Genomic DNA, 27,073 nt, shown 5'->3' with positions numbered 1-27,073 from the left:
TCACTGTTTACCCATTTTTCCAGATGAATATGTTGAACAGTACTGGTCCCAGTACTGATCCCTCAAAGATACCACTATTCATCTCTCTCCATTCTGAAAACTGATAATTTATTCCTACCCTTTGTTTCCCATCTTTTAACCAGTTACTGATTCATGAGAGGACTGCCCTCTTATCCCATGATGGCTTACTCTTCAAAAGTCAATTTAAATTAAATACATTTTTTTAATTATTATTTTTTTTTAGAAATCTAGATCTGTTATGTTTTGGTGTAACTTGCATTTTCCTTATGTTAAATTCCCATAATCCTAACAAAACATTTACTTTATTCATATCTCTTTTATATATCTCATTGATCCTGACACCACCACCCCCTAATTTCAATTCCTGGGGAAACCACTGGCTCGTGCAAGGGGCCGCTAAGGGCGGAGTCAGGCACCAGCCTCCTGCTGCAGAGAGGCTCCGGCTGGTAAATCTCCAGCGGGCGTGGGGGGGGGGCACAAACGCTGCGCCCCGCCCTGTGCTGCGCAGGGCCGATACCCATCCTGGGCGGTGCGAGTTAAGTCTCCGCGGAAGCGTCCCTGCCGGGCGGACCGCCTGCAGGGGGCGCTGTGCCACGCTGGCCGCCTTCCTTCCTTCCTCTGGGCCGCGGCGCCGGCCTGCCCGCCCTTCTCCGGAGCCGGAAGTAGTGACCTGGCTGGGGCCAGAGAGCCAAGGCGGCGGCGGCAGTTCGGCCGGCGGTGAGTGTCCGGGCGGGGATCGCTGGGCCCCACCGGCCCCTCCCCTCTCGCCGCAGCCCAGACGCGGGTCGGGGCCGCTGGGTTCTGTTCCCGGCTCCCTGCCCGAGCTCCGGGGCATGGGGCGAGCTCTGGGCCTGGGAGAGGGGCCCGCGGCGTCTCCCTGCCGCCCGGGGGTACCCACCAGGAGCGGGACACCAGGGCTGGCGGAAAGGCGGGGCGAGCTCGGAGGCGCTTCGGGCTGAGCGGGCCCCAGGCAGTTGGGTTTCAGAGCGGCCGCGGGTTGGGGGTGAAAGGGCAAAATCCTGGACGTTGAGAATCGCCAGAGGGGTCAGAGGCGAGCAGCGAGAACGAGCGCAGGAGAGAACCTGCCTCAGGGTGACAGGTGAGCTCCTGGGGGCTACTCGGCTTAACAAGGAGAAGGCTAAGGGGTGACTTGGTCACAGTCTGTAGGTATCTGTATGGGGAGCAAATGTTTGATAAGGGGCTTCAGTCTGGCAGAGAAGGGTAAAACCCGTCCCAGTGGTTCCTGGAAGTTGACACTAGCCTTATTTCCTGTCTGAATTTGTCATATTTTTAACAGGGGAGTTAACCTCTGGAACAAATTACCAAGGGTGGGTGGGGATTCTCCATCACTTAAACTAAAATTAGATGTTTTTAAAGCTATGCTCTGGGAATTATTTGGGGGAAATTCTGTGTCCTGTGTTATACAGAAGGTCAGACTAGAGCAGTGGTGGGCAACCTGCAGCCTGTGAGGGTAATTTGCTGGCGGGCCGTGAGACACTGTTGTTTACATGGACCGTCCACAGGCATGGCAGCCCCCAGTGGCCATGGTTTGCCGTTCCATGGGAGCTGTGGGAAACAGCAGCCAGCCCGTGCCACTTCCTGCTGCTCCCATTGGCTGGGAACAGCGAACCACAGCCACTGGGGGCTGCGGGTGGGCGGTCAATGTAAACAAACTGTCTTGCGGCCCGCCAGCGAATTACCCTGACGGACGCATTCAGCCCGTGGGCCACAGGTTGCCTGTCACTGGACTAGAGGATTCCATTGGTCCTTTTCAGGCCTTGGAATCTCTAAAGCAGCATGATTTTTTTTCTTAAATGGAAACTATGATTCAGTCTGGGCTGTGTTGGTAGACATTGTGAGCCAGATTCTTCTCTCACTCTTTACAGCAAGAACCAGTTCCCTTGAGATTAGGTTTGTATTGGTTTACATGAGGGGACTATTTGGCCACTGATTAATTGATCCTACGTCATGATATCCAGATGGACTTCTTTTTGTGTGATCTAGTGGCTTGCATCCTGAGTTCTACCCAAACTCTGTCAGAGCCCTTGTACAGTCTTGGACAGATCACTTCCTTTCCATCTCTCGCTCCATTTTCCTGTCTGTAAAATGGGGATAATATCTACTTTAAGTGCTTTCGGAATTAGTTAATTGATTTCTAAATTCTTTAAAAATGAGATCTGAGAGAGCATACAATTTGCTTGCAAGGATGATAGGTGCTCTCTGGTACAGACAGGCAGTATGTGATATTCATAACAAATATTTTAAGTACTTCCCTTGCCAAGTATAATAGCTTGAAGGGTTTTTATTTGGAGTAAATTCTTGGGGTAGATACTTTGTGTTTTCTCACTTGATCCTGATCCCTGCTGCCTTCTATTAGTTTTCTAATGCCAATGCTGGCTTTAAAAAATGATCATCCTATATTTGTTTGTTCAGTTCTTTGGGCCTAAAAACTGGTGGTAGATTCTCTTTTGAACTTTTTCTGACTTTTCATCTGTTAAACTATGGCCTCGTTAATGAGGTTACAGTATTTTTCTGACATTCATAGGATGAAACACAAATAATGGTATTCAAAAAGAGAGACTGACTTAGTTGTATACATGTGAGTGTGTTAGATCTGAGGCAAGAGAGTTGCAAAACTGATCAGATTGTCAGACCAGTTTGGATTGCGTCCATTGTTTAAGATGACGGGAAACCTTCCTCCTATTAAGTGATAGTCTGTAATCATAGAGAATTAGTGTGGTCATAATATTAAAAATGATTAAGAATGGAACCACCTTGTCAGAGACAAAGTATGCCTCTGACAAATGTGTAGCACTGCACAGCCAACAGCTATTCATGAGCAATGTGGATTCTGTTCTGTCTCATATCAACAGAATAGTTAAGTTCTGAATGCCATCTTCAGTGATGGAAAAGATAAAAATAATATAGTTGGGAATCAGCGCTTGTCATTAGAGAGTCACCTTTTGATTTAAAAATTCTAAACATGGAACCCTTTTAAGTCATTTTTCTGCTTATAATTTCATTGATGCTATAGCATCTTGTTTCAATACACTTCTATAAGCTACAAGTGATGAGAAGAGTGCTAGCAAACTGAGTTTTTTCTACAGATCCCGTGAAGAAATTTAATATCAAGAGCCATAGTTATCTAGTCCATGACTTTATATTCATGTTATCTCATTTTTGCTGTAGCATGAAAGGACCACAAAATTAGTCTCAGTACCATGCAGAGAACTTATTCACATACCAAGTACACTTGATTAAAAAAATAGAACTGTTTTGGTGATGGCCACCAAATGGATCTCTTGCCCACACTACATACACACTGATCTGCTGCTCATTCCGTGTTCCTCTCCAGTTTTTCCTTACAATTAAGCTTTTTTTGGAGTTTCACCAGGTACTAGTGAATGAGAAGGGAAACACCATGTAGGTCTCAGGTTTTAATATTGTAAACTAATGTGCTGTGCTGTCTGTTTGTTTTTTAAATCATACTGCAAATAGTTTTGCTACTAAAAATCCATTCCATGGAAAATCTTTGGAGATGAAGTGTACATGTTTTCAGTTCAGTGTCAGTGAATTTAATTAATCCAGCACCTCCAGAAAAATAACTTTTTATTTGTATCACAATAGTGCCCAGAAGCCAAGTTAATTTCAGAGCTCAATTGTGTTAGTGGCTCTACAAACACATAGTGCAACACAAATTATTTCTTGCTTTCACCTGCCAAAGGGGAAATAAAAGTAAATATAAGAGTAAAAAGAGGAGGGATATTTCAGTTGTTTAATAGTAGTATGGTTGTGTAGGACCATCTTATCCAAAAGTTTCACAGTATTTCTACAAACACTAACTAATCTTCATGACCATGTCATGAGGTTAGAAGACACCTTAAAATAAGGCACTGAGGGTTGACATGGGTCACTCTGCAGATCAGTGGCAGAGCCAAAAATAGAACTTAGGAGTCCTATTTGGCCCTGATTTTGAAAGTAGGTGTATTTTGAACTTTAAGTACATGGCTGCTCCCATTGAAGTCAATAGGACTAGTTTATATAAATAAACCTAATCATGCACAAAGTGTTTTCAGGATCAGAAGAGTGTCTGTCTGCTTAAAGCAGACAATCTTAGGTACTTGTATCATCCCCTTTACCACCATATCGGAGCACCTCCTAATCCAGGGATCGGCAACGTTTGATCCTGGCAGGCCAGGCCGGTTTGTTTACTTGCCGTGTCTGCAGGTTGGGCAGATCACAGCTCATTGGCAGCAATTCACCGCTGCAGGTCAATGGGGGCTGCGGGAATCGGCACAGGACGAGGGATGTGCTGGCCGCGGCTTCCCGCAGCCCCTATTGGCCTGCAGTGGTGAACCAGAGCCAGTGGGAGCCGCGTTTGGCCGAACCTGCGGATGCGGCAGGTAAACAAACTGGCCCAGCTCTCCAGGGGGCTTACTCTGGCGGGCCAAGTGCCAAACGTTGCCAATCCCTATCCTAATCTTTAATATAAATCTTCACGGCACCTCTGAGTATGGGGGAACTGTGGCATAGAGAGAAACGCAAATCTGTAGAAGATCAGGAAATTAAACCTGGTTTTCTTCATCCCAAGCTGGCATCCTAATCAGTGAACCATCTTTTATGTGTCATAAATGATACTTCTCTGTATTTATTTATATCAATACAATCTCTCTAAAGTATTATTTTGAGAAACTGAATATAGCTGAGAAATATTTCAATCAAATTAAAAAATAGTGTCAACAGATGTACTGGCTCTTTAAATTATTTAATAAGCTTTTTTAAATGACTCATTCGCTGTTTATTTGCCATCTAATGTTCAAGGACAGTCCCACCTGGGGCCATTTAAAACAAACTCAATAGAAATGAGATCCTTTTCTTAGTGTTCTACCTTGGACTGTGAATGCATTTTTGTTTATCATAATTTGCCTCCTGTTCAAGAAATCTTATTAAAGTAAGAAAGGCCAAAAAAAAAAAAAGTTGTTTTGGTTAACCAGGACATGCACCCTCCAGGGAGAGACTACATGCATAACTGAGTAGCTTCCATCTAATCTCCTAAGTAACACTAAGTATGCAATTACTTAATCATAGAATATTGCCAACATCCTCTCCAAGCAAAGAGAAACTAGCTAAAAAGCTTCAGAAATTCCCAGGGGCCTAAAGAAAGAGTAATTATATCCAGCACCAATGACTGGAACTGAAATGAAGTCTTACAGACTTCAGTTATTGCTGTGGGTTTTTTTGTTTGTCTTTCTGCTTTGAACAAGAACATTTTCTCCCTTTCATAGTCTTAGATTGACAGTTAAATAATATTTAATCACAGTTGTTATTGGCCAAGCGATTAGGGAGTTTTAACTGTCACTAGTAAAAAACTTCTATGCCTCAAGGAAAAATTAAGAATGAAAATCAACTATTACTAAAGGCATTAGCAAGAAAACAGAAATTCTGTTTTTTGCATTTGCTCTGTTTGAATGTATTACATTTTGCTTCTCTAGAACCTTCCAGTGTAAGGATCTCAGTGTTCATTACAGATATTAGTGTAAACTTGCAACACTCTTTGCATTGTTATCCCCAAATGAGATGAAAGTGAGTGAGTCACAGAGACTAAGGACTTGATCCTGTACTCTTATCTGGATATAGTGTGCATTAAAGTAGTGAGTAGTCCCATTGACTAATATGCCTTGTAGTAGTGTTTATGGGATTGGGCACCTTAGTTAGAGCTCAAAGTCACATGGCAAATTTGCAGCAGAGATTGGAATTAGAATGGCAATCTCTTGACTTCCAAACCTGCATCTGCATCAAGATCATCTCCTTCCTTGCACTGAAGTAATTGCCTCTGCTGGCAACATTGTATAGACTGGAGGGCTGAAACAACAGGGTTAGATTTTTGTTTAGTAACTTCAGGTAAGGAATATGGTATTGGAAGAATATTGTTCCATAACTATTCTGGTCTGTTTTCATTTTATTGATTTTCCTTATATCATGATTAGTCAATATATATTTTTTTCTTTTGTCAGCTCTGTACATGAGGCAGAAAAATAATAGTAAAAATTTATAGAAAATTCCTAGTGTCTAGTGTACATGACTTCAGATTGTTATAACAACGTGGAGTCCTTGTGGCACCTTAGAGACTAACAAATGTATTTGGGCATAGGCTTTCGTGGGCTAGAACTTACTTCATCAGATGCATGGAGTGGAAAATACAGTGGCTGGTATATATACATAGTACGTGAAAAGATGAGAGTTGCCTTACGAATGGAGGAAAGGGTGTGTCACTTGAACGAGACAATTTAAATAACAGTGGAATACCAGGATAGGAAAAATTACTTTTATAGTAGTAATGAGGACGGCCCATTTCAAACAGTTGACAAGAAGGTGTGAGTAACAGTAGGGGAAAATTAGTGTGGGGAAATTAGTTTTTGTAATGACCCATCCACTCCCAGTCTTTATTCAGGCCTAATTTGATGGTATCCAGTTTCCAAATTAATTCCAGTTTTGCAGTTTCACATTGGAGTCTGTTTCTGAAGGTTTTTTTGTTGAAGAATTGCCGCTTTTAAGTCTGTTATTGAGTGATCAGGGAGACTGAAGTGTTTTCCTACTGGTTTTTGAATGTTCTAATTCCTGATGTCAGATTTGTGTCTGGTTTGGCCAATGTACATGGCAGAGGGGCATTGCTGGCACATGATGGCATATATCACATTGGTAGATGTGCAGGTGAACAAGCCCCTGATGGTGTGGCTAATGTGGTTAGGTCCTATGATGGTATCCCTTGAATAGATATGCAGACAGAGTTGGCACCGGGGTTTGTTGCAGGGTTTGGTTCCTGGGTTAGTGTTTTTGTTGTGGTGTGTAATTGCTGGTGAGTATTTGCTTCAGTTTGGGGGGCTGTCTGTAAGCGAGGACTGGTCTGTCTCCCAAGATCTGTGAGAGTGAGGGATTGTCCTTCAGGATAAGCTGTAGATCCTTGACGATGCACTGAAGAGGTTTTAGTTGGGGGCTGTAGGTGATGGCTAGTGGTGTTCGGTTACTTTCTATGTTGGACCTGTCTTGTAATAAGTGACTTCTGGGTACCCTTCTGGCTCTGTCAATCTGTTTCCTCACTTCAGCAGGTGGGTATTGTAGTTTTAAGAACGCTTGATAAATCCTGTAGATGTTTGTCTCTGCCTGAGGTATTGGAGCAAATGCAGAGCAAAGAGCTTTGCTGTACAGGGCCGGCCTTAGGATTTATGGTGCCCTAGGCGAGATTATTAAACTGGTGCCCCTGTGCCTGATCTGCTCTTAGCAACACAAACATAAGCTTATAGTATTGGAAAACTTGCCACATTCACATTATTGAAACCAGTTTAACTTAATTAAACACACTGTAATGCTGATGGACTAGCATTAAGAAGCAGCACTATAGAAAAAATTCTGATATGACAGAATGATGCAAATAATATATTTTTTTAATTTATCAAAATTTTATTGGAAATTTATATGAAGAGGTATTGAAACAAAGATTTGTTTTTAATTAAAAGCAATCTTTCTGGCTTTTTTGGCTGCAAAATCAGTAATAATGTCATCCTATGACAAAGACAAAGTCGTGTCTTGTTCGATCACAAGAATAGCAAGACCAGTCAAGCATTCCTGACTCATTGTAGAGCGGAGATAGTTTTTAATGAGCTTTAGTTTTGAGAAACTCCGTTCTCCTGATGCTTCTGTTACAGGAATTGTCAGTAGAATACGAGTGGCAATGTACACGTTAGGATATATGTCAACAAGTTTGCGAGTATGAATAAACTGTACAATGTCCATCACCGATTTTGCATGTGGCAACATTGATGACAGTGTACTCAATTCTTCGTACAGTTCAAATCCATTTAAATCAAAACTATCACCGTGCTTCAGGAGGCTCTCTAGATTCTTGCACTTCGTCATTAGTTGCTCGTTTTCCTATTTTGTTGAATTTAGTTATGTCATACAAAAATCCAAACTGTTCATGGTGTACTTGCAAGGTATTCAACCTTTCATCAACAGCAGATACTGCTTTATCCATCACAACATTAAAAAATTCAACCTCAAATTTCTTTTCTAGATCATCTATGGGCATGATCTGCTGTACAGATTCTTCACAAAGAAGTGTCCCTGGCCTTTTAAACTCATATTAACTATGTATTTACTTTATGAAAGTTGGAGAAAACATTGTGAAAACGTAAAACATTGGCTGCCCAACTTCTGGGCTGGCAAAAGTTATACTGACTCACAGGGAAAAAAAAAAGGCAGGAGAATCTTAATACAACATATGGTCACTCTATACCAGGGGTCAGCAACCTTTCAGAAGTGATGTGCCAAGTTCACTGTAATTTAAGGTTTCTCGTGCCAGTGATACATTTTAATGTTTGTAGAAGGTTTCTCTCTATGTCTATATTATATAAATAAACTATTGTTATTATCTGAGGTCTTGGCCACCGGTCCTGCTCAGGCCACTGCCAGCTGAGTAAATGAAACCCCAAACCGGCAGCGGGCTGGTGGCTGGAACCCTAGACAAGGATCCCAGGCCCTGCTCAGCCCGCTGCTGGTCTGGGGTTCTGACCACCAACTCCTGTCAGCCAGGATCCCGGCCGCCAACCCCCCCTCAGCCCGCTACCAGCCTGGGATTCTGCTCACCCAGGCTGGCAGGAGGCAGAGTGGGGCTAGCAGCTGAGCTCCTGACTGGCAAGGGGCCGGCAGCCGGAACCCCAGAGTAGCAGTAGGCTGAGTGCTGCTGGCATCCCAGACTGGCAGCAGACTGAGCCACTCAACCCCCCACTGGCCCTGCTCAGCCCGCCACCAGCCCACTCAGCTCGCTGCCGGCTGAGTGAATGGAACCCCAGGCTGACAGCAGGTTGAGTGGTTCAACTGGCCTGCTCAGCCCACTGCCAGCCTGGGGTTCCTTGGGGGTCCCCAGGCCAGCAGTAGGTGCTGAGTGGGGCCGATGGCTGGTATTCCAGCTGGCAATAGGGCAGCAGCCGGAACCCCAGAGCAGTGATGGGCTGAGCCGCTCAGCCTGCTGCTGCATACCATCAAAAATCAGCTCACCTGCCACCTTTGACACGTGTGCCGTAGGTTGCCGACCCCTGCTTTATACACTAGTAAGGAGATGAGCATATTACAGTTGTTGGAGGGCTCTTATCAGGAGTAACAGGCTATAGGAAAGTCAGTCAACATTTGTTGTTTCTCTGATGAAAACTGACCCACTCCCTGCCTCAAACCAAACCTGTCACTAATAATTGTCAACAACTTAATTTTCTGTTTTTGGCTAAGATATTGATTTTTAAAAAAAATATATTGAAATTGGATTCAGGATTGTTAGCAAGAATTTTTGGCAAACAGAGTTGTTAAATGACAGTCTAAATGGCAACACAGTACTGCTTTCATGCTTGGCTCACCCCCCAGCCTGCTGGTCCAACAGCTGCAGTAGAGGAGGAGATAGGTGGAAAACTGCAGGACCCCAAAATCCACCTCTTGGGGTGCAGAGTGGCAACAGCAGCAGCAAACCCTCAGATCCAATCACACGCCAATGGGCACCGCCGCCAGCTCAACAGACCATGGTGAAGTTAGCACAGCATCTGATCTCAGGGACGGGGCACCCATGGAGCCACAGCAGCTCGTCCTGCCCTGTGCAGCTCCCCCCGGATAAGATGGATCGCTGGCAGCTGCCAGCCCGGGGGAGAGGCGCTCCCCAGCTAGGATGGCCAGATCGAGATGTCCTGACTTTATAGGGCCAGTCCTGATATTTGGGGCTTTGTCTTATATAGGCACCAATTACCCCCCTAGAGTGACCAGACAGAAAGTGTGTAAAATCAGGACAGGGATGTGGGGGGGGAGGGTAAAAGGAGCCTATATAAGAAAAAGACCCCAAAATTGGGACTGTCCCTATAAAATAGGGATATCTGCTCCCTACCCCAATCTCCTATCCTAATTTTTCACACATCTGGCTAACCCCAGCCAAGCCCTGTGTGACATTCCAATTCTGGCTCGCTGCCCAGGAAGTGAGTTACTTTCACTTTCATTCCTCAGCATGCAGCCAGCCAGCCTCCCCTCCCCCGCCAGCACCTCATTCAACCTGGCCCTGATGGAGGGGAGGGAGGAGAGAGAGAGGGGTGCTCCTGGGGAGGAGGGAGAAAGGAGGGGGTGCTCCGTGGGGCGGAGGAGAGGTGAGCTCCTTTCCCAACCCTTACCCCCTCCCCTTCCTAGAGACCCCAGCAGCAAATCCCATTCCTCAGACTGTGCTGCATTCGGCTCTCTCTAGGACCCAGCAGCCCTGCTTCTACACTGTCTGGGCTGCCTGCAGAGTGGTGCCCCTAGGGAGAGTGAGGCCCTACGCTGCTGCCTATTCTGCCTATGCCTAAGTTCGGCCCTGTTGCTGTAGTAGACAGTGGATCGTGTGATGTGGTCTGGATGAAAGCTGGAGGCATGTAGGGTAAGTATAGCGGTCAGTAGGTTTCTGGTATAGGGTGGTGTTTGTGACTATTGCCTCCTTCCCATGGGTACAGATAATGAAGATGTCTTCAGTGTAGCGCAAGTAGAGTAGAGGCATTGGGGGATGAGAGCTGAGGAAGCGTTGTTCAAAGTCAGCCATAAAAATGTTGGCATACTGTGGGGCCATGCGGGTATCCGTAGCAGTCGCAGGCACAGATTGTTATAGTGACTAATACATCTCTTATATTGATTCTAGAAAACCTAGCAAAGTACATACCAAATATGTAGAATATAAGTTCTACACAACGTGTGGAAAGAGAGCAATAGAATTTGTTACCTACTTACATCTTTTTTCTCTCTCGCTAGTCACTCTAAGTCTATCCATTTACTGTGTGATTCTGCCTTTCTTGTACATCCAAAATGCTTGCTGACTTCAACAGGAGTCTTGAGTGCAAAAGAGATTTAGGACAGGTTGTGTGACTTGTAGATTGGGCATTTAAATTGTTTTACCTAAACGTGGAATTGTCGTTGTTTTACTTAAAACATCTTTGCTGTGTTACAAAAATTAAGTTTGAATGTAGACTCTTATCTTGCATGTATAGTCTAAAGAAATGGCTATTGGTATTTTGAGCCTTTTGTCCGGGAGAGGCTAAATCATGTGATGTGTTCATGTCTGAGCCAGCTCTTCTGGTCTGACTGAGATAACCCATTTAGTCTCATTGCTTCACAGTGCAGGAGTGCAAGTAGCTTCACAGCATCAAGTTACCTGCTGGTTAAAAGTTCAGTTGCAGTTTGATCTTAAAGCACAAGAGGCAATACTGAGGGGCCTTTGGAGTCCTAAAATGTAGCCTGGGCCTGCTCTCTGTACCTACCGATGTGACTGACAGAGACATGTTCAGCATTACTTTCTCCATTTTTATCAGAGTAGCTTTCCCTGTTGGTAGCAGTCTGAGTAAATTCGATGTAAATTGTGACAACCAGCACCAGCCATCAGCAGCTATCAGGAAAAGCCATGCCTGACTACCCAACTCAGAAAGCATTTCTTCAGCTACTTCCCCCTTAGAGGTGAAGTCTTCAGGCTCCTATCAAATAGTCATCTGTAGGACAAATCTGAGTGCATCTTACAGCAACTCCTCACTTAGGGCTTGGCCACACTCGAAACTCCAAAGTGCTGCCATGGGAGCCCTCCCATGGCAGCCCTTCGAAGTGCGAGCATGGTCGCAGCGCCAGCGCTGGGAGAGCTCTCCCAGCGCTGCAGGTACTCCTCCTCCCCGTGGGGATTAGCTTGCAGCGCTGGGAGCCACGCTCCCAGTGCTGGGGCATTGTTTACACTGGTGCTTTGCAGCGCTGTAACTTGCTGCGCTCAGGGGTGTGTTTTTTTTCACACCCCTGAGCGAAAAGTTGCAGCGCTGTAAAGCGTCGGTGTAGCCAAGGTCTTAATGTCACCCTGGTTAATGTTGTTTCTTTGTTAGATCGCTGATCAATTAGAGAACGTGCTCGTTTGAAGTTTCACAATGCTCCCTTATAACATTGTTTGGCAGCTACCTGCTTTGTCCACTGCTTGCAGAAAGAGCAGCCCATTGGAGCTAGCTGGCTGGGGCTTGGAACCAGGGTGGACTGGCAGCCCCCCTATCAGCTCCCCTAAGTTTCCTGTGCAGCAGCTGCCCAGCAGGCTATCCCCGGGCAGTTCAGCTGTCCCTCCCCGCACTGCCATGCGCTGTTCCTGCCCTCTGCCTGGGAGCTGCTCCCGGGAGCCTCCTGCTTTCTGTGCAGGGAATGGGAGGGGAAGAGGAGTGCTGATGTCAGGGTGTCCCCTTCCCCCCCCCCCCCGCTCCTGTACCCCATCTCCACAGATCATGGTGGGGACAGGACAGGGCTCAGGATGGAGCGAGCTTGCTGGCAGCAGCTGCTGTCTCAACTTGCTGATCTACTTAAAAAGGCAGTATACTTAGAGTGGAGTTAGCATACTTAAAGGAGCAATGCGCGTCTCTGTCTCTCTCACACGGGGTGTTTGTGTGTCTGTCTCACACACATGCACACCTTCTCTCCCCCCCACCCCCTCCAGCACTTTGGAAAGTTGAAGGAGTGGTGCGCTCCAGTGGGATAGCGTGGGTTTAGCATCACATTCAGTTTCCACAGGGAATGTTTGCAACCGCTTTTGTCTATCAAAAAAAATTTCCCTGTAACCTAACCCCCCCCTTTACATTAATTCTTATGGGGAAATTGGATTAACTTAAGGTAGCATTTTTCAGGAACATAACTACAATGTTAAGCGAGGAGTTACTGTATTTTACAGGCTAAAAACTCTACACAGACAGTAAACTACACAGTTCATTAAAAAGAGAACCATTAGTGAATTTAATTCTCAGCTTGTTCCCTTTTGTTTTTTTTGAAATAGTTACTATGTGGATTTGTAGACATACATATGCACTCAAATTTAGTTTCAGATGTTCAATTAATTGAATAAAATATAACCTGAACTGCTTAGTTTGGTATTGCCTTTAGCTACCAAGGATAAATGGCCGACATTTAGGCCACAGTGTGTGTATAAAGCATTCCACATAACTTGTCCAGGCTTCTGAATTGCAGACAAATTCTGGTGCCTCTGGTCTATGGAAATATTTATTGAATAGGTAAACTTGAAGAGAACAGTTCTTCAATTCTATGCTGTTGTCGCAGGGGAGGTGGTACCATCCCCTTTCACAGCTATTCTGATGACTATAGCTGTGTGGTGCTGGGCTAAAGAAATATCATGGCTGACAAAGCATCATTTTTCCAGACTAATCTGAATATATGAGTGCTAATATGTGACCAGAGAAGTATTGTTCAGGAGGGAAGGGGATAAAAATTTGAGCTGAATATCAGGGAAGGATTCCTGGGACTTCTAGACTGGAGAATAAATTCCAATTGAAGTGGCGAAGAAAGGGTTAAATTTGACATGGTGTTGGGAATAACCTGCATTTTCAAATCTGTCCTCTTCACCTGAACTACAAGCAATTTAAAATTTCCCTTGCAGGGAAATTCCCCAGAAAGAATCATGCTAGTGCACATGCACTGCTTCCATAACTAAGTCACTGTTGGTTCATTTCATTGTCCTCCCCAGCTCAACCAAGGGAGAAATGTCTGATCCTGCAATGAAATAGATTAGGTTTATGTCTGTCTCCCTCTGGTATGCTACTCCAGTACTGCTATTGTGCAGGAGTACAGGTGCAGTATTGGAGGATGAGGAAACAGATGCAAACACAAAGAATAAAAGATCTCAATTTTTTTTAAAAACCACATGAAGAAATTGTTTAAAATTAGGGTTAAGTAATTGTTAGATTTTCAGTTGTTCGTCTACACCTACACTGTAAACTTCAAGATTTAGAAACATTCTCTCACTGTTTTGTAAGAACATGTGGGGAGGGACTTCACTTTAAGACAAAATAAAACTAAGGCCTCATCTACACTGGCACTTTACAGAGCTGCAACTTTCTCACTCGGGGGTGTGAAAAAACACCCCCCTGAGCACTGCGAGTTTCAGCGCTGTAAAGTGGCAGTGTAGACAGTGAACCAATGCTTGGAGCTACTCCCCTCATAGTTTTAACATTGCTAGTGAAGACATGCCCTGGGTCACTGGGTGTTGGAAGGAACCACCATAACTCACTTAAAATTGGCTTGATTAATTTGTTTAAAGTATTGTCTCTCTGTGCCTGAAGTTTCCCCATAAAACAGAGATAAAACAGATGACCACCTTTTATAAACCTCTTCAAGGTGTGCAGATGGAAAGCTCCATATAAGAAAAGAGTATTAGTTTATAATTAGGGATTTTTCTGTGCAATAATTGGATGCTGATTGGTTTCACTGACTCATCCATTAAGATGACTCTGGTGTTTTTCCCCATAGACTGAATTGTTCATAGCTACTCTGGTTACAGGTAGGCAATTCAAATTGGAGAGCAGTAAGTGTAATGCTTCAAACTCCTGTAGAAACTGTAAAGTGCTGTAAATGATACATTGTTAGGATTATACTGGATAAAATCATACTGTCCTGGAGTACTACTTTAGTAGGATTTTCTAGCAGGATAAAATGATGATTACAAGGAAGAGATCTATCTTTAACAGATGCTGCTCTATAAACTAGATGGAATGCTCATACTTGTGATGAAAGCACAAGGCCTACTCTATTTCTTTTCTTCCTTTCAGCTTGACTTCTTGAATACCTCTGTCACGGTTACAGGATTACCTGCATCCCTGTCTGTTTCCTCATCTCTTCTGAGGCCTGGTCTACACTACGCGTTTAAACCGAATTTAGCAGTGTTAAACCGATTTAACCCTGCACCCGCCCATATAACGAGGCCCTTTATATTGATATAAAGGGCTCTTTAAACCGGTTTCTGTACTCCTCCCCAACGAGAGGAGTAGCGCTGAAATCGGTATTGCCATGTTGGATTAGGGTTAGTGTGGCCGCAAATCGACGGTATTGGCCTCCGGGCGGCATCCCACAGGGCACCATTGTGACCGCTCTGGAAAGCAATCTGAACTTGGATGCATTGGCCAGGTAGACAGGAAAAGCCCCACGAACTTTTGAATTTCATTTTCTGTTTGCCCAGCATGGAGCGCTGATCAGCACGGGTGGCGATGCAGTCCCAAATCCAAAAAGAGCTCCAGCATGGATTGTACGGGAGATACTGGATCTGATCGCTGTGTGGGGAGACAAATCTGTTCTATCAGAGCTCCGTTACAGAACACGAAATGCTAAAGCATTTGAAAAAAATCTTCAGGCTATGATAGACAGAGTCCACAGCACAGTGCTGTGTGACAAACGTAATGGAAGGCCAAAGAATCAAATGGATGCTCATGGAGGGAGGGAGTACTGAGAACTCCAGCTATCCCATAGTCCCCGCAATCTCTGAAAAGCATTTGCATTCTTGGCTGAGCTCCCAATGCCTGAAGGGTCAAAAACATTTTCCCGGGTGTTTCAGGGTATATGTCGTCAATTTACACCCTTCCCCCCCCCCCCCCCCGAAAGAAAAGGGGAAAAAAAGGTTTATCGCCTTTTTTCAATGTCACTGTAAGTCTGCTGCATGCTGCTGGTAGACGGGGTGCTGCAGCACTGAACACCAGCATCCCCTTCCCGGTGGATAGCAGTTATATTGTACCGTGTGTCGTCATCATCATCATCAGCCTGTGAGTGCTCCTGGCTGGCCTCGGTGAGGTCGACCAGGGGCACCTGGGTAAAAATGGGAATGACTCCTGGTCATTCCCAGCAGATGGTACAGAACGGCTGGTAACCATCCTCATCATAGCAACTGGAGGCTGAGCTCTATCAGCCCCCGCCTTTCATGTCTAAAGAAAAGATTCTGTACTGCTTGGACTATCATAGCAACTGGAGGCTGCCTCCCCCTCATTTTATCTCACTAAAAAATCAGTGTTTCTTATTCCTGCATTCTTTATTACTTCATCACACAAATGGGGGGACACTGCCACAGTAGCCAGAAGGGTTGGGGGAGGAGGGAAGCAACAGGTGGCGTTGTTGCAGGGGTGCCCCCTAGAATGGCATGCAGCTCATCATTTCTGCAGGATCTCTGGGGCTCTGACACGGAGCAGCTGTGCTCTCTGGTTCTCTAGTACACTTGCCCCATATTCTAGGCAGGACTGACTCTATTTTTAGACAAAACATAAAGAAGGAAATGACTTGGGTAGTCATTCCCATTTTTGTCCATGCCCCCCCTGCCAACCTCAGCGAGGCCAGCCAGGAGCACCCATGACAGCAGCAGACAGTACAGAACGACTGATAACCGTCATCTCATCGCCAATTTACAATGGCATGGCAGATGGTACAATAGGGATGGTAACCGTCTGCTACCTTGCAAAGGCAAATGAATGCTGCTGTGTAGCACTGCAGTACCGCGTCTGTCAGCAACATCCAGTACACATACGGCGACACTGACAAAAGGCAAAACGGGCTCCATGGTTGCCATGCTATGGCGTCTGCCAGGGCAATCCAGGGAAAAAGGGCACGAAATGATTGTCTGCCGCTGCTTTCAGAGAGGAAGGAATGAGTGACGACATTTACCCAGAATCACTCGCGACACTGTTTTTGCATTGGGATCTCAACCCAGAATTCCAATGGGTGGGGGAGACTGTGGGAACTATGGGATAGCTATGGGATAGCTACCCACAGTGCAGCGCTCCAGAAATCGACGCTAACCTTGGTACATAGATGCACACTGCTGAATTAATGTGCTTAGTGTGGCGTCATGCACTAGACTTTATACAATCTGTTTTACAAAACCGGTTTATGTAAAATCGGAATAATCCCGTAGTGTAGACATACCCTGAGTGCACTCCCTTAGGTCTCATGCCTTTCCTTTTCCTGGGGTGGAATCCTGTTGTTCTCTCAAATTAGGCACCAATCTACAGTACAAGTTCTTACCCTGAAGGTTTGATTGGGTTTGGGCAGCTGTGGTTTTTCCCTTCAGGAGCTGTGACCAGTGAATTAATAACCCCAAACAGCCTTCTTAAAACAAAAGTATTGTTTGTTTAACCATAGGAACAAAGTATTTCAGAGAAAAGGATCTTAAAATAACAAAAGGTTTACATGCATATCTAGCTTACCTAGAGTCTAAACACCCTTCTGAGAGGATGCCAGGAGTCTAATTCCTGAAGGCCCCACACAGCAAACTGGTTTCTCAGTCTGTATGGCAGAGGTGGGCAGTCTATGGCCCGCGGGACCGTCCTGCCTGGCCCTTAAGCTCCCGGCCAGGGAGGTTAGCCCCCAGCCCCTCCCCCGCTGGTCTCCCTCCCCCACAGCCTCAGCTCACCGTGCTGCCAGTGCTCTGGGTGGTGGGGCTGCAAGCTTCTGCCAGGCAGTGCGTCAGCATGGCTGGCTCCGGCCCGGTGGCACGGCTGACAGCCTTGCTGCTTTGAGCAGCATGGTGAGAGGTGGAGAGAGGGGGTGTTGGATGGGTCGAGGGTTCTGAGGGGGGCAGTCAGGGTGGGAAGTGGGAGGGTGGGATAGGAGGCGGGGACCAGGCTGTTTGGGGAGGCACAGCCTTTCCTACCCGGCCCTCCATATAGTTTTGGAACCCCGATGTGGCCCTCAGGCCAAAAAGTTTGCGCACTCCTGCTATATGGCCTCACTAGAGAGTTTACAGCCACTGTAAACTCTAGTGACAGGAGAGTGTCCCAGTGATGGTGGCTCTCCCACAGATATAGCACTGTCCATACCGGTGCTTAAATCAGCATAAATTATGTCACTCGGGGGGAGGGGGGAGCAATTCACACCACTGAGCGACATAACTTATGTCAACTTAAGCTGTCATGTAGCCGTAAGATCATTCTCAAAAACTTGTGTCCCCGTGAGTGTGATTCTTTAAGCTCTCTTGAGTCTTATTTTTCTCCCTTCCCCCTTCACAGGTACTGATTTGTACCTGGAAAAACCTGTCTGACCAGTCCAGCAGGGGGTCTCACTGGAGGATCAAGGTGAATGACTCCTACATTGTGCTTCAAGTGTATACTGAGAAGCCTATGGGTATGTCTACATCTACAATTTTGCAGCGCTGGTTGTTACAGCTGTATTAGTACAGCTGTATAGGGCCAGCTCTGCAGAGTGGCCACACTTACAGCAACCAGCGCTGCAAGTGGTGTTAGATGTGGCCACACTGCAGCGCTGTTGGGCGGCTTCAAGGGGGGTTCGGGGAACGCGAGAGCAAACCGGGGAAGGAGACCAGCTTCCCCGCGGTTTGCTCTCGCGTTCCCCGAACCCCCCTGCAAACCGCAGGGAAGGAGACCTGCTTGCACGGGGGTTCGGGGAACACGAGAGCAAACCGGGGAAGGAGACCAGCTTCCCCGCGGTTTGCTCTCGCGTTCCCCGGACCCCCCTGCAAACCGCAGGGAAAGAGACCTGCTTGAAGGAGAGGCTTCCTCAGGTATGCTGGGATACCTGCTTATTCCACGGAGGTCAAGAAAAGCGCTGGTAAGTGTCTACACTTGATTACCAGTGCTGGATCACCAGCGCTGGATCCTCTACACCCGAGACAAAACGGGAGTACCGCCAGCGCTGCAAACAGGGAGTTGCAGCGCTGGTGATGCCCTGCAGATGTGTACACTTCCTAAGTTGCAGCGCTGTAACCCCCTCACCAGCGCTGCAACTTTGTGATGTAGACAAGCCCTATGTATGGATCCACCCTTCCCCGTCCTTAGTGCATTTCCTGACAATTCCACAGCAGTATTCACTCTTATATGCATACAGTAAATATCACAATAACCAGGTCAATTTAACATGTTTATAAATTATTACAGAAAACTCCAGATCCATCACATTGTTTATCTGATCTGTATCTTAAGTGGTTTGGTACTATTCCCTTTTAGACACATTACTTATTATTCAGAATCTGCCTATCAGCACCTCAGCATGCCTGTACAGAATATAAAAGCACACGAGATGGTCTCAGACTTGAGAACTACACATCCCATCCTGCCAGCTTGGCCTTGCCTAGCTTTTGAGGCAACCGACTGAATGGCTAGATTAGACTTTGCCTTTGACTTCAGCAAACTCAAACTGTCAGTGATGGAGAATTCCAGAGATGAGAGCCTACTGAGAACCCTCAGTCCTAGTTCTACGAATCCAGTGGCTCTTAACTTGAGATCTCCTGGGATGCTCAGTTGCCAGGTTGAACTGTGTGCCTGTAGGGTTGCGGTTTTCTAGTAGCCTGAACCCGAAATCATAGAATAGTTTATAAATTAAACTAGCACCTTGAATTAAACCTGTAAACCACTTACTGTACTATAATTTTCCAAGTAGTCTATCCTAAATGACATATCTCAGAACTAACTGATATGAAGTTACTAAAATTCCACTACTCAGACTACACCAAAAAAAGTGGATATTCCTTTTCAGTCCTGACAACTGAAAATAGAATGCCTAGAAATTAGCACCTGGGAACGGAAAGCCCGATGACATTTTTCTATACCATTCCCTACACCAGTGGTTGACTTCGATAAAGTATATCCCACAGTATATCCCATGAGGCCATTTCCAGTCTAGTTCTAAGTGACCCAAACATGGGAACTTAATGACTATTCCAGAATCTAATAGATTTGACTATTAGAAACTGTTTTGTTTTGTGATTTGGCCAAAATTGTACTACTTATCCCATTATTATAGGTGGTGTTGGTAACGCCACCAATGCCTATATTTTAGCTTGCCTAACGCTTTCCATTAGTAGACCCTATTTTTGGTAGCATTTCTGTAGTGTTTTGTGTTCAAAACACAGCTTCAATCTGCTTCAGTTGCATCTGGGAGCCCGCTCCTCTTCTGCAAATCTGACCCCTCAAGTTTGGCCACTCAGAAAATGAGGAACACACAATCAGTGGCCACCTGTTAACATTTTAGTTTAAGAGGCAGGGATGTCATCCAGTTATCCAGGATGGCATTCAACTTCCTTAACCATAAAACCATCCTGTCTCTTCCTGCAATCCCATGCTTCATTCATCGTTAACCTTCTAGCTTCTGTAGTAAGTGAGACTGGGGTCATACAGGCAACAGCCTCACTCTGTACAGCAGCTCTGATTAACCTCCAGAGCACATCCATCTTTTGTGCTGACTGAGGTAGGGGTCCAGTAAAATAAATACATAAAAAAGTAGAAAGAACAAGAGTACTTGTGGCACCTTAAAGACTAACAAATTTATTTCAGCTCACGAAAGCTCATGCTGAAATAAATGTGTTAGTCTCTAAGGTGCCACAAGTACTCCAGTTCTTTTTGCGGATACAGATTAGCACGGCTGCTACTCTGAAACCTGTCATAAAAAAGTAGGTAACTGAAGCTGAATTAAAATCACACAGGCAACATTAATGTTGACATTCCTTAACATTTGATCGCTTGACTTTTCAACCTTAACATTCTCTTCTTTTTTCATGTAATATCTAGCTATGCTCCTTTGTGCCATGCTTCTGTGGACTTCATGTCTTTTGGAGAAGTGATAATACAAAAACTAGGGGGGACCCAACCATCGTCATTACACATACAAGAAGAAAACCAATCTTTGTGAAATAATAAATGACAAAATTGGTGCAAAGAGACTTTTTCAGGCTTGTAAAAGTATTGTTAAAAAGAACAGGAGGGCTTTAAAGAAATAGACTTAAGCGATGAATATCAGAGAAGAGCTGGCAATGTCCCTAAAGCTTTGAATGCTAGGAACTATCCTTTATCAGCTTTATTGCTATATGAATTCAACATGTTTGAGAGCAGCATTTGAAAAACTAACTTTGCTAACAATATTCTCCTTCTGCAGTTAAATAGGATTCATTTCCTGTTTTGATGCTGACTTTCCAGCTATATTGGAGGAGGTACAGAAGAGCAGGGAAGCATTTGAGAGTACTATTAACCTGTATCTAGCCTTTCCAGATCGTACTGCAGAAATTTGACCCTTATCTCATGTTTTGTAGATTCTGATTAAATTGAAAATCTTGTTGCTGATATAAAAATCTTATCAGCGTTGCAATATTGTTTGACTTGCATTTGCAGCTGAACATCTACTTTGTTTCTTGTACTATTTTGTTCACTGATGTACATCCAGAATACTCATATCAAATAATTTGAAACCTAAACCAAGAATCCTACTTTCCTGAAAATGTCAAAGATGACTTACAGTGGCACAGAATGTGAAGCTGAGATTGCTTCATATAATAAAATGGTTTTGTACAACATTTTTCATACAAACTATCTCAGAACACTTTATGGGGGGTAAATAATATTAGAGAGAGACCCTACTAATAGGGAGAAAAGATGTTTTCTTTTGAGATTGATATAACATGGCAAATCAGAGATGGAGCAGACTGCAAGAGTGGTTTAAAAAAAAGTTTAAGGCTACTTCTCCCCTACAGGCGGTAAGATTGTGAGGTGAGATAAAAGGGAAGTCTGGGCAAAAAAAGTAGTCCATGAGCTGAAACAACACGGCTGAAGGTTTTACATATCGGGACCCAGTGACCCCCTTTTTATGTCCAAGATGAGGGCTGAGTGCAGGAGGGAAAATGGTCCTGAAAAACCGGCTTTTAGAATACTTGATTTAACATAACTTTGTTCTTTCAGATCGTCTCCTCGGGACTCAGCTAGTTACTATGAGCTTGATACAGAGTGACAACAGCTATAGAGCCAGAGATCTGGAGACTGGCTGCTGTGCAGCCATGGCCAGTGCGTGCAGTGCTGGAGCTAAAGAAGACAGCATAGGTGTCTCAGTCAGCAGTGGGACTGGAAACCTTCCAAACTCCTTCACGGAGGAGACTCAAGGATATGATGTGGAGTTTGATCCCCCCCTGGAAAGTAAATATGAATGTCCAATCTGTTTGATGGCTCTCCGGGAAGCAGTGCAGACGCCATGCGGACACCGGTTTTGCAAAGGCTGCATTGTCAAATCAATAAGGTAAAGGAGTGCTCATAGGAGTTGAATTTAGGAAGAATGTTGACTTGAGTGTAGCAGCTCTGTGGCAACATAACTAAGTGCAACTTGTGAGGACAAATTATATATGTCTTATTGTTGCTATATTTTCAGTGTGTTATGACTGAGCATGTCTTTAAAGATGCTGTATTATGGGTGGCACAGTTAACAATGCCTGTAGTTAATGTTGCCCCATTATAAGACCCTATTTTTAATTGCTTATATCTTTGCCAGACTTTACCTGCTCAGGCTGAAATTTTCCATATTTGGTGTCTGCCTCAGAATTAAGTTTTCTGAAACTTTCAGAAAAACAATTCAGCTGTTTCTCAGAACTAGTTTGTTTGGGGTTGGGGGCGGGGGAAAAGAGGGAAACAGATGTTTAGGCCATGAGCGTCAGAATTTGTTGAGAAGCTCTAGAGCCTCCTTGCCTTGGAGCAAGGACTTGAAATTTGGCACAGAGGTCACCCTGGAGTCAGGGATGCACCTTTTGCCATCTCGGTGAACATTTGCCCATCTTTGACCAAGTTATGAGCCTCTGAAAATCTGTTTGTACAAGATCAGTAAAAACTTCTTTGGCAAGTAAATTATCTGATTTCGTCTGCTTTAGGCATGCTGTGAGGCTGAGAAGGATTTTCAGTTCCTTCCTATAGTCAGAGACCACTGTAACACCAGATACAGGAATTGAGCAGGAAGATTACTTTGCTTTCAGTGCCCAACCCCTCCCACTCCACAGTGGTACCCAGGCAGTGGCTGCCTGCCTGGAATGCAGAGGGATAAGTGGGGGAAGTGGTGAGAAAACAAGCTGGGACAAAGCCATTGGGGGACTTAGATGACGAGCTAGGGAGTGGAAAGAACTAGAACAAAAGCAGGCTGGGGCTTGTGGGCCAGGGAGTAGGGCAGAAGAGTCTATCTCTGTTAGAATACACTTGCCTCAGAACCTGAAATAGAACCCAGAATTCCTGGGTCTCAATATTCCTCTGTCAACAAGTAACTGTGGAACTGTCATCTTCCGGGGTATAGTCCAGACCAGTGATTCATTGTCACTGCCTGCCCTGCAACCTTGAGTGCCTTACAATGCTTTGCTGGGCTGCTCAGAAACAGCCTGCCAGCATGCAGGTCACACACTGCGTGTCTGTGTATAGGTACAGCTCTGACCGCAGCAGCCTGTCAGCAACACACCAGCCACACTCTGGCTTCCAGAAGCCTTGGTTACTACTTGCTGGGTCAGCCCAACACACTCCCAGTCCAAAATTTCCCCCCAAAACCCGTGTTCTGCACTGTACAGCCCTCTCCTGGACAGTTCAGATATTAGAGGTTCATTGCCCTTGTGATGGGTCAATGGTCAACAGTTTGATAACTCCAGTTAAAGTAGCAAACAGCTCAGTTGTAACACAACATTGAATTAGTTTAGATTGTAGCTAAATAAACTTCTTTTATTTTTAAAGAGATGTTTTAGGTGAGTACAAATATGAGGTATAAAAGTCAGAAATGATTCCAAGAGAAATAAAGATAAAATGCTTTCTGGTAGCTAAAACTTAACAAGCTAGACTTGGTTCAAGGTAAAATCTTTAGTGTATGTTCCCAACAAGATTGCTCAGGTCAGGATCTCCCCCAAAGTCCAGGGGCTGGTTCCTTTGTCATCTTAGGTAAAAGAGAGAGATAGGAAGAGATGTCTTGGGGTGTTTTTGACCTTCGGTTTTGTAGTCCAGCCACCTTTTTCTAATCGGATTTTTCTGAGGATTACCCATCAAAGCAAAGTTTATTCAAACTGTAAAGAAGGCGACATGAAAGCTGATGGTGAGGGTGGCGGCATGCTCTTTCTTCTCCCCTGTGTATGCTTGTCTCCTGCCATTTCACCCTCTAGCTGGCTCAAGGGCCCTGTTTACTACTTGAATGTATATTTATCTGAATTTACATATCTTTGTTTAGGATGACCTGTTTAATGACTTTTGCATGAGTTTGAAGATGTGTTAACACCATCACACAGGAGGAATTCGTAATTTTACATACAATGTTGCTGCATACATTTCACAAGCATTTAAAATTTCATATTGAGCCGCAAGTTATTAGTTTTCAAAGGATACCTTACAAGGCGTATTTTGTACCACGATTATTACAGTAGTATGTAGGGTGTGAACACAGGGGTGCTTTTGAACACAGGGGTGCTTTTGGTCACAGGAACCTGTTAGTAAAATGTGCCTATCCTACAGAGAGGATGACAAACTACTACTGTGCTCTGCCACTGAGCAAAGTGAGTGAGTAGCTGAGATCTGTGCTGTGGATCAGCAGGGTTAGTACCTTTTAGGTGACCTGTGTAAAAATCAGTGGGTTTCTACCTGATAGAATTTGTGGGGGGTGGGTTAGTTTGCTTTTTAAAAAACCTAGGAAATAACATCCATTAAAAACTACATCAAAATGTTAAGGCTACAAAGTCAAGCACTCAGAAGTTAGTAAATGCCAGAATTAAAATTGCTTGTGCCACCTTAATTTGTCACCCTTGTGTGTGCCCATTATAGAATATCAGGGTTGGAAGGGACCTCAGGAGGTCATCTAGTCCAACCCCCTGCTCAAAGCAGGACCAATCCCCAACTAAATCATCCCAGCCAACGCTTTGTCAAGCCTGACCTTAAAAACCTCTAAGGGAAGAGATTCCACCACCTCCCTAGGTAACACATTCCAGTTCTTCACCCCTTAATTATGATACAGTCTTTAACTACATGATCACATACTGTCTTTCCTGCAGGTTCCCTGCCCCATTCTGTGCATGGGGTGGACAATGCTCGTGGTATTAATCATTTGTGTTGTGATATGAGGCTGTTGTCTGGCCTCACTCCTTATAGAAGTTGGAACGTGTGTAGTGAATGAGATGTGGGATTGCAGGGAGAGAAAAGATGGTCTCGTGACTTAGACAGTTGAATGCTGCCCTAGAGACTTGGATTCTATCCCTATCTCTGCCGGAGTTCCTATGTGATGCTGGGCAAGTTACTTAAACCAAACTTTTCACCAGTGTCCACTGATTCTGTTCCTCATTTTCTGGATACCTGACTTGAGACCCTGGGATCTGATTTGCAAGAATGTTGAATGCTCACAGCTGCAGCTGAAGTCAGTGGGAGCTGTATTTGAATGTGTGAAGTGCCAAGTACTCTGAAAAAATCGGGTCCTAGTTACTTTTCAAACTTGACACCCAAAATTAGTGGATACTTTTGACTTGTTATGAAGATAGATGCATTAATGCAGGCCTGCACAACATGCGGCCCGCGGCTGGGATTCAAATGGCACTGAGCTGCCCGCGGCTCGGGGAGCCCAGAGCCCTTTAAATCCCAGCCGTGGCCGGGATTCAAAAGGCTCTGAGCTGCCTGCAGCGCTGGGGAGCCCTGAGCCCTTTAAATCTCAGCCGCGGCTGGGATTCAGAGGGCTCTGGGCTGCCCACAGAGTTTCCCGGTCACGGTTGAGATTTAAAGGGCTCAGGGATCCCCGTGGCTGCAGGCAGCGGTTCCAGCGAATGGGCTGGGGCTGGGATTTAAAGGGCTCAAGCTCCCCTCAGCGGCAGGAGCTCTGGGCCCTTTAAATCCCTGCCCCAGTCCTGCAAAGCTCCGGGTTCCCCCAGTCGCCGGAGCCCCGGGCCTTTTAATTTGCCCCTGGCAGCTCCCAGCCACCTCTTCAACTGGGAGTCCCTGGTTGATTTAAAATCAAGTATCACCTCCCCACCCCCAACCTTCCTTTTTGGCCCACAGCTGTTTTGGTGGGGCGGCGCTGGGGAAGGAGAGTTTGTTTCTGAAGGGCTGGGCGGTGCTGGGGCGGGGTGTTTCTATGGGCCAGGAGGTCCTGCGGGGGGGTGTTTACACGGGGCCGGGGGGTTTCGGCCCTCAGCTGTTTTCTTTGGAGTAATTTGGCCCTCGCCGCTTTACGAGTTGTGCAGGCCTGCATTAATGTTTGTAAAGCATTCGTACTATAGTGATGATAGCCACAGAAAAGCCATGAAGAATTTAATTCTGTATTCGTAACAGAACTTGAATGGTGAGCAGTAAACAAGTATAAAATGAAATATTAAATAGCTGCTAATTAAATGAGCACAGTCAGTCCTGTGCACTGAATAAGACAGGGACTTATAGATGTGCGGGAGCGGGGAGTACATGACCATGTAATTAAAGACTGTTTTATAAAGCACAGTTGCATAGGTAACCTTAATTCTAACACTTGCTTTTTTTTTCATAGATCCCAAGGCCAGAAGGGACCATTGTGATCATCTAGTCTGACTTCCTGCATAATACAGGCCATAGAACTTTCCCCAAAATAATTTCTAGAGCATAGCTTTTAGAAAAACATCCAGTCTTGATTTTAGAAATGCCAGTGATGGATGGAAAATCCACCGTGACCTTTGGTTAATTACCTTCACTGTCAATAATGGACACCTTACTTCTTTTGCTTTTGGGTGCATGACTTTGCAATCTTAATTTTCTTAATATAGTTCTTGTGTGCAATTTATATATAGTATACTTTTCTCACTAGAACTGAGTTTGTTATCCAATATATACCTGGATAACTTACAAGTCTTCGATACCAGGCTTTTAAGTATTTTTATATGAAGTTAGGCCAGGCCACTGGGAGTCAGGACTCCAGGATTTATTTCTGCCTGACTTCCTGTGTGCAGTAGCCCCAGCATATATCCTCTACTTAAACTAATCTTAGGATTTTATGACTAAGTTTGCACCAGGAATCAAAACACTTAAAAGGGATGTAGTATCTGTTGATCTTGCAAGCAGATCACTTAGATACTTAGGTGAATATGGAGCTTTAGAAATGCCTTAGTCTCCCAACCACTTCAAGGAAAAACAGCTTCACTGATTAAAAAGGCAGATTTTTTAATTAAAATTTTCTGTCAGAGTTCTGTCATGGATATACAAGAGCTCTGCTATGTCCCAGCTTTTAAACAGGACCCTTGGAGGAACCACTCTTTGTCAGACCCTCAAGAGTTCCCACTCTTCCTTGAGGGTAGGCCACATGGACTCAGAACCTATAAGACTGAGCATCTGGGCTCCAGCGCTGCTGTTTCGCACTGTGAGCTCTGCTCAGTGAATCCAACAGAGATAGACTTCTGGTCAGAATTTTACACTCTTAAGGGGCCAGTGCACCCCAGCAAGTATTTGCAGTGACATCTGGCAGCCTTCAATACAGAGACGGATTTATTAGTCAG

At 45.0% G+C, this 27,073-nt stretch overlaps 1 protein-coding gene across 2 annotated transcripts in view; it reads left to right on the top strand.

Annotated features, from left to right (window-relative positions):
* Positions 1-682: 682 nt before the first annotated feature.
* The window catches only part of TRAF6 (TNF receptor associated factor 6), a 39,106-nt gene continuing 12,715 nt past the window's right edge, over positions 683-27,073 (top strand). Inside the window, exons 1-2 of one of the 2 annotated variants that reach the window (XM_050955375.1) lie at positions 683-738; positions 21,534-21,864. In XM_050955375.1, coding sequence (XP_050811332.1) covers positions 21,563-21,864 — 302 coding nt within the window. In that variant the 5' untranslated portion in view covers positions 683-738; positions 21,534-21,562. The other variant, XM_050955374.1, reaches the window with a different exon arrangement.

The sequence above is a fragment of the Gopherus flavomarginatus genome, chromosome 5, assembly GCF_025201925.1.
Source record: "Gopherus flavomarginatus isolate rGopFla2 chromosome 5, rGopFla2.mat.asm, whole genome shotgun sequence".
NCBI classification, from domain to species: domain Eukaryota; kingdom Metazoa; phylum Chordata; order Testudines; family Testudinidae; genus Gopherus; species Gopherus flavomarginatus.
The sequence above is the reverse complement of the archived record's forward strand: the minus strand, read 5'-3'. Positions and strand labels throughout refer to the sequence as shown.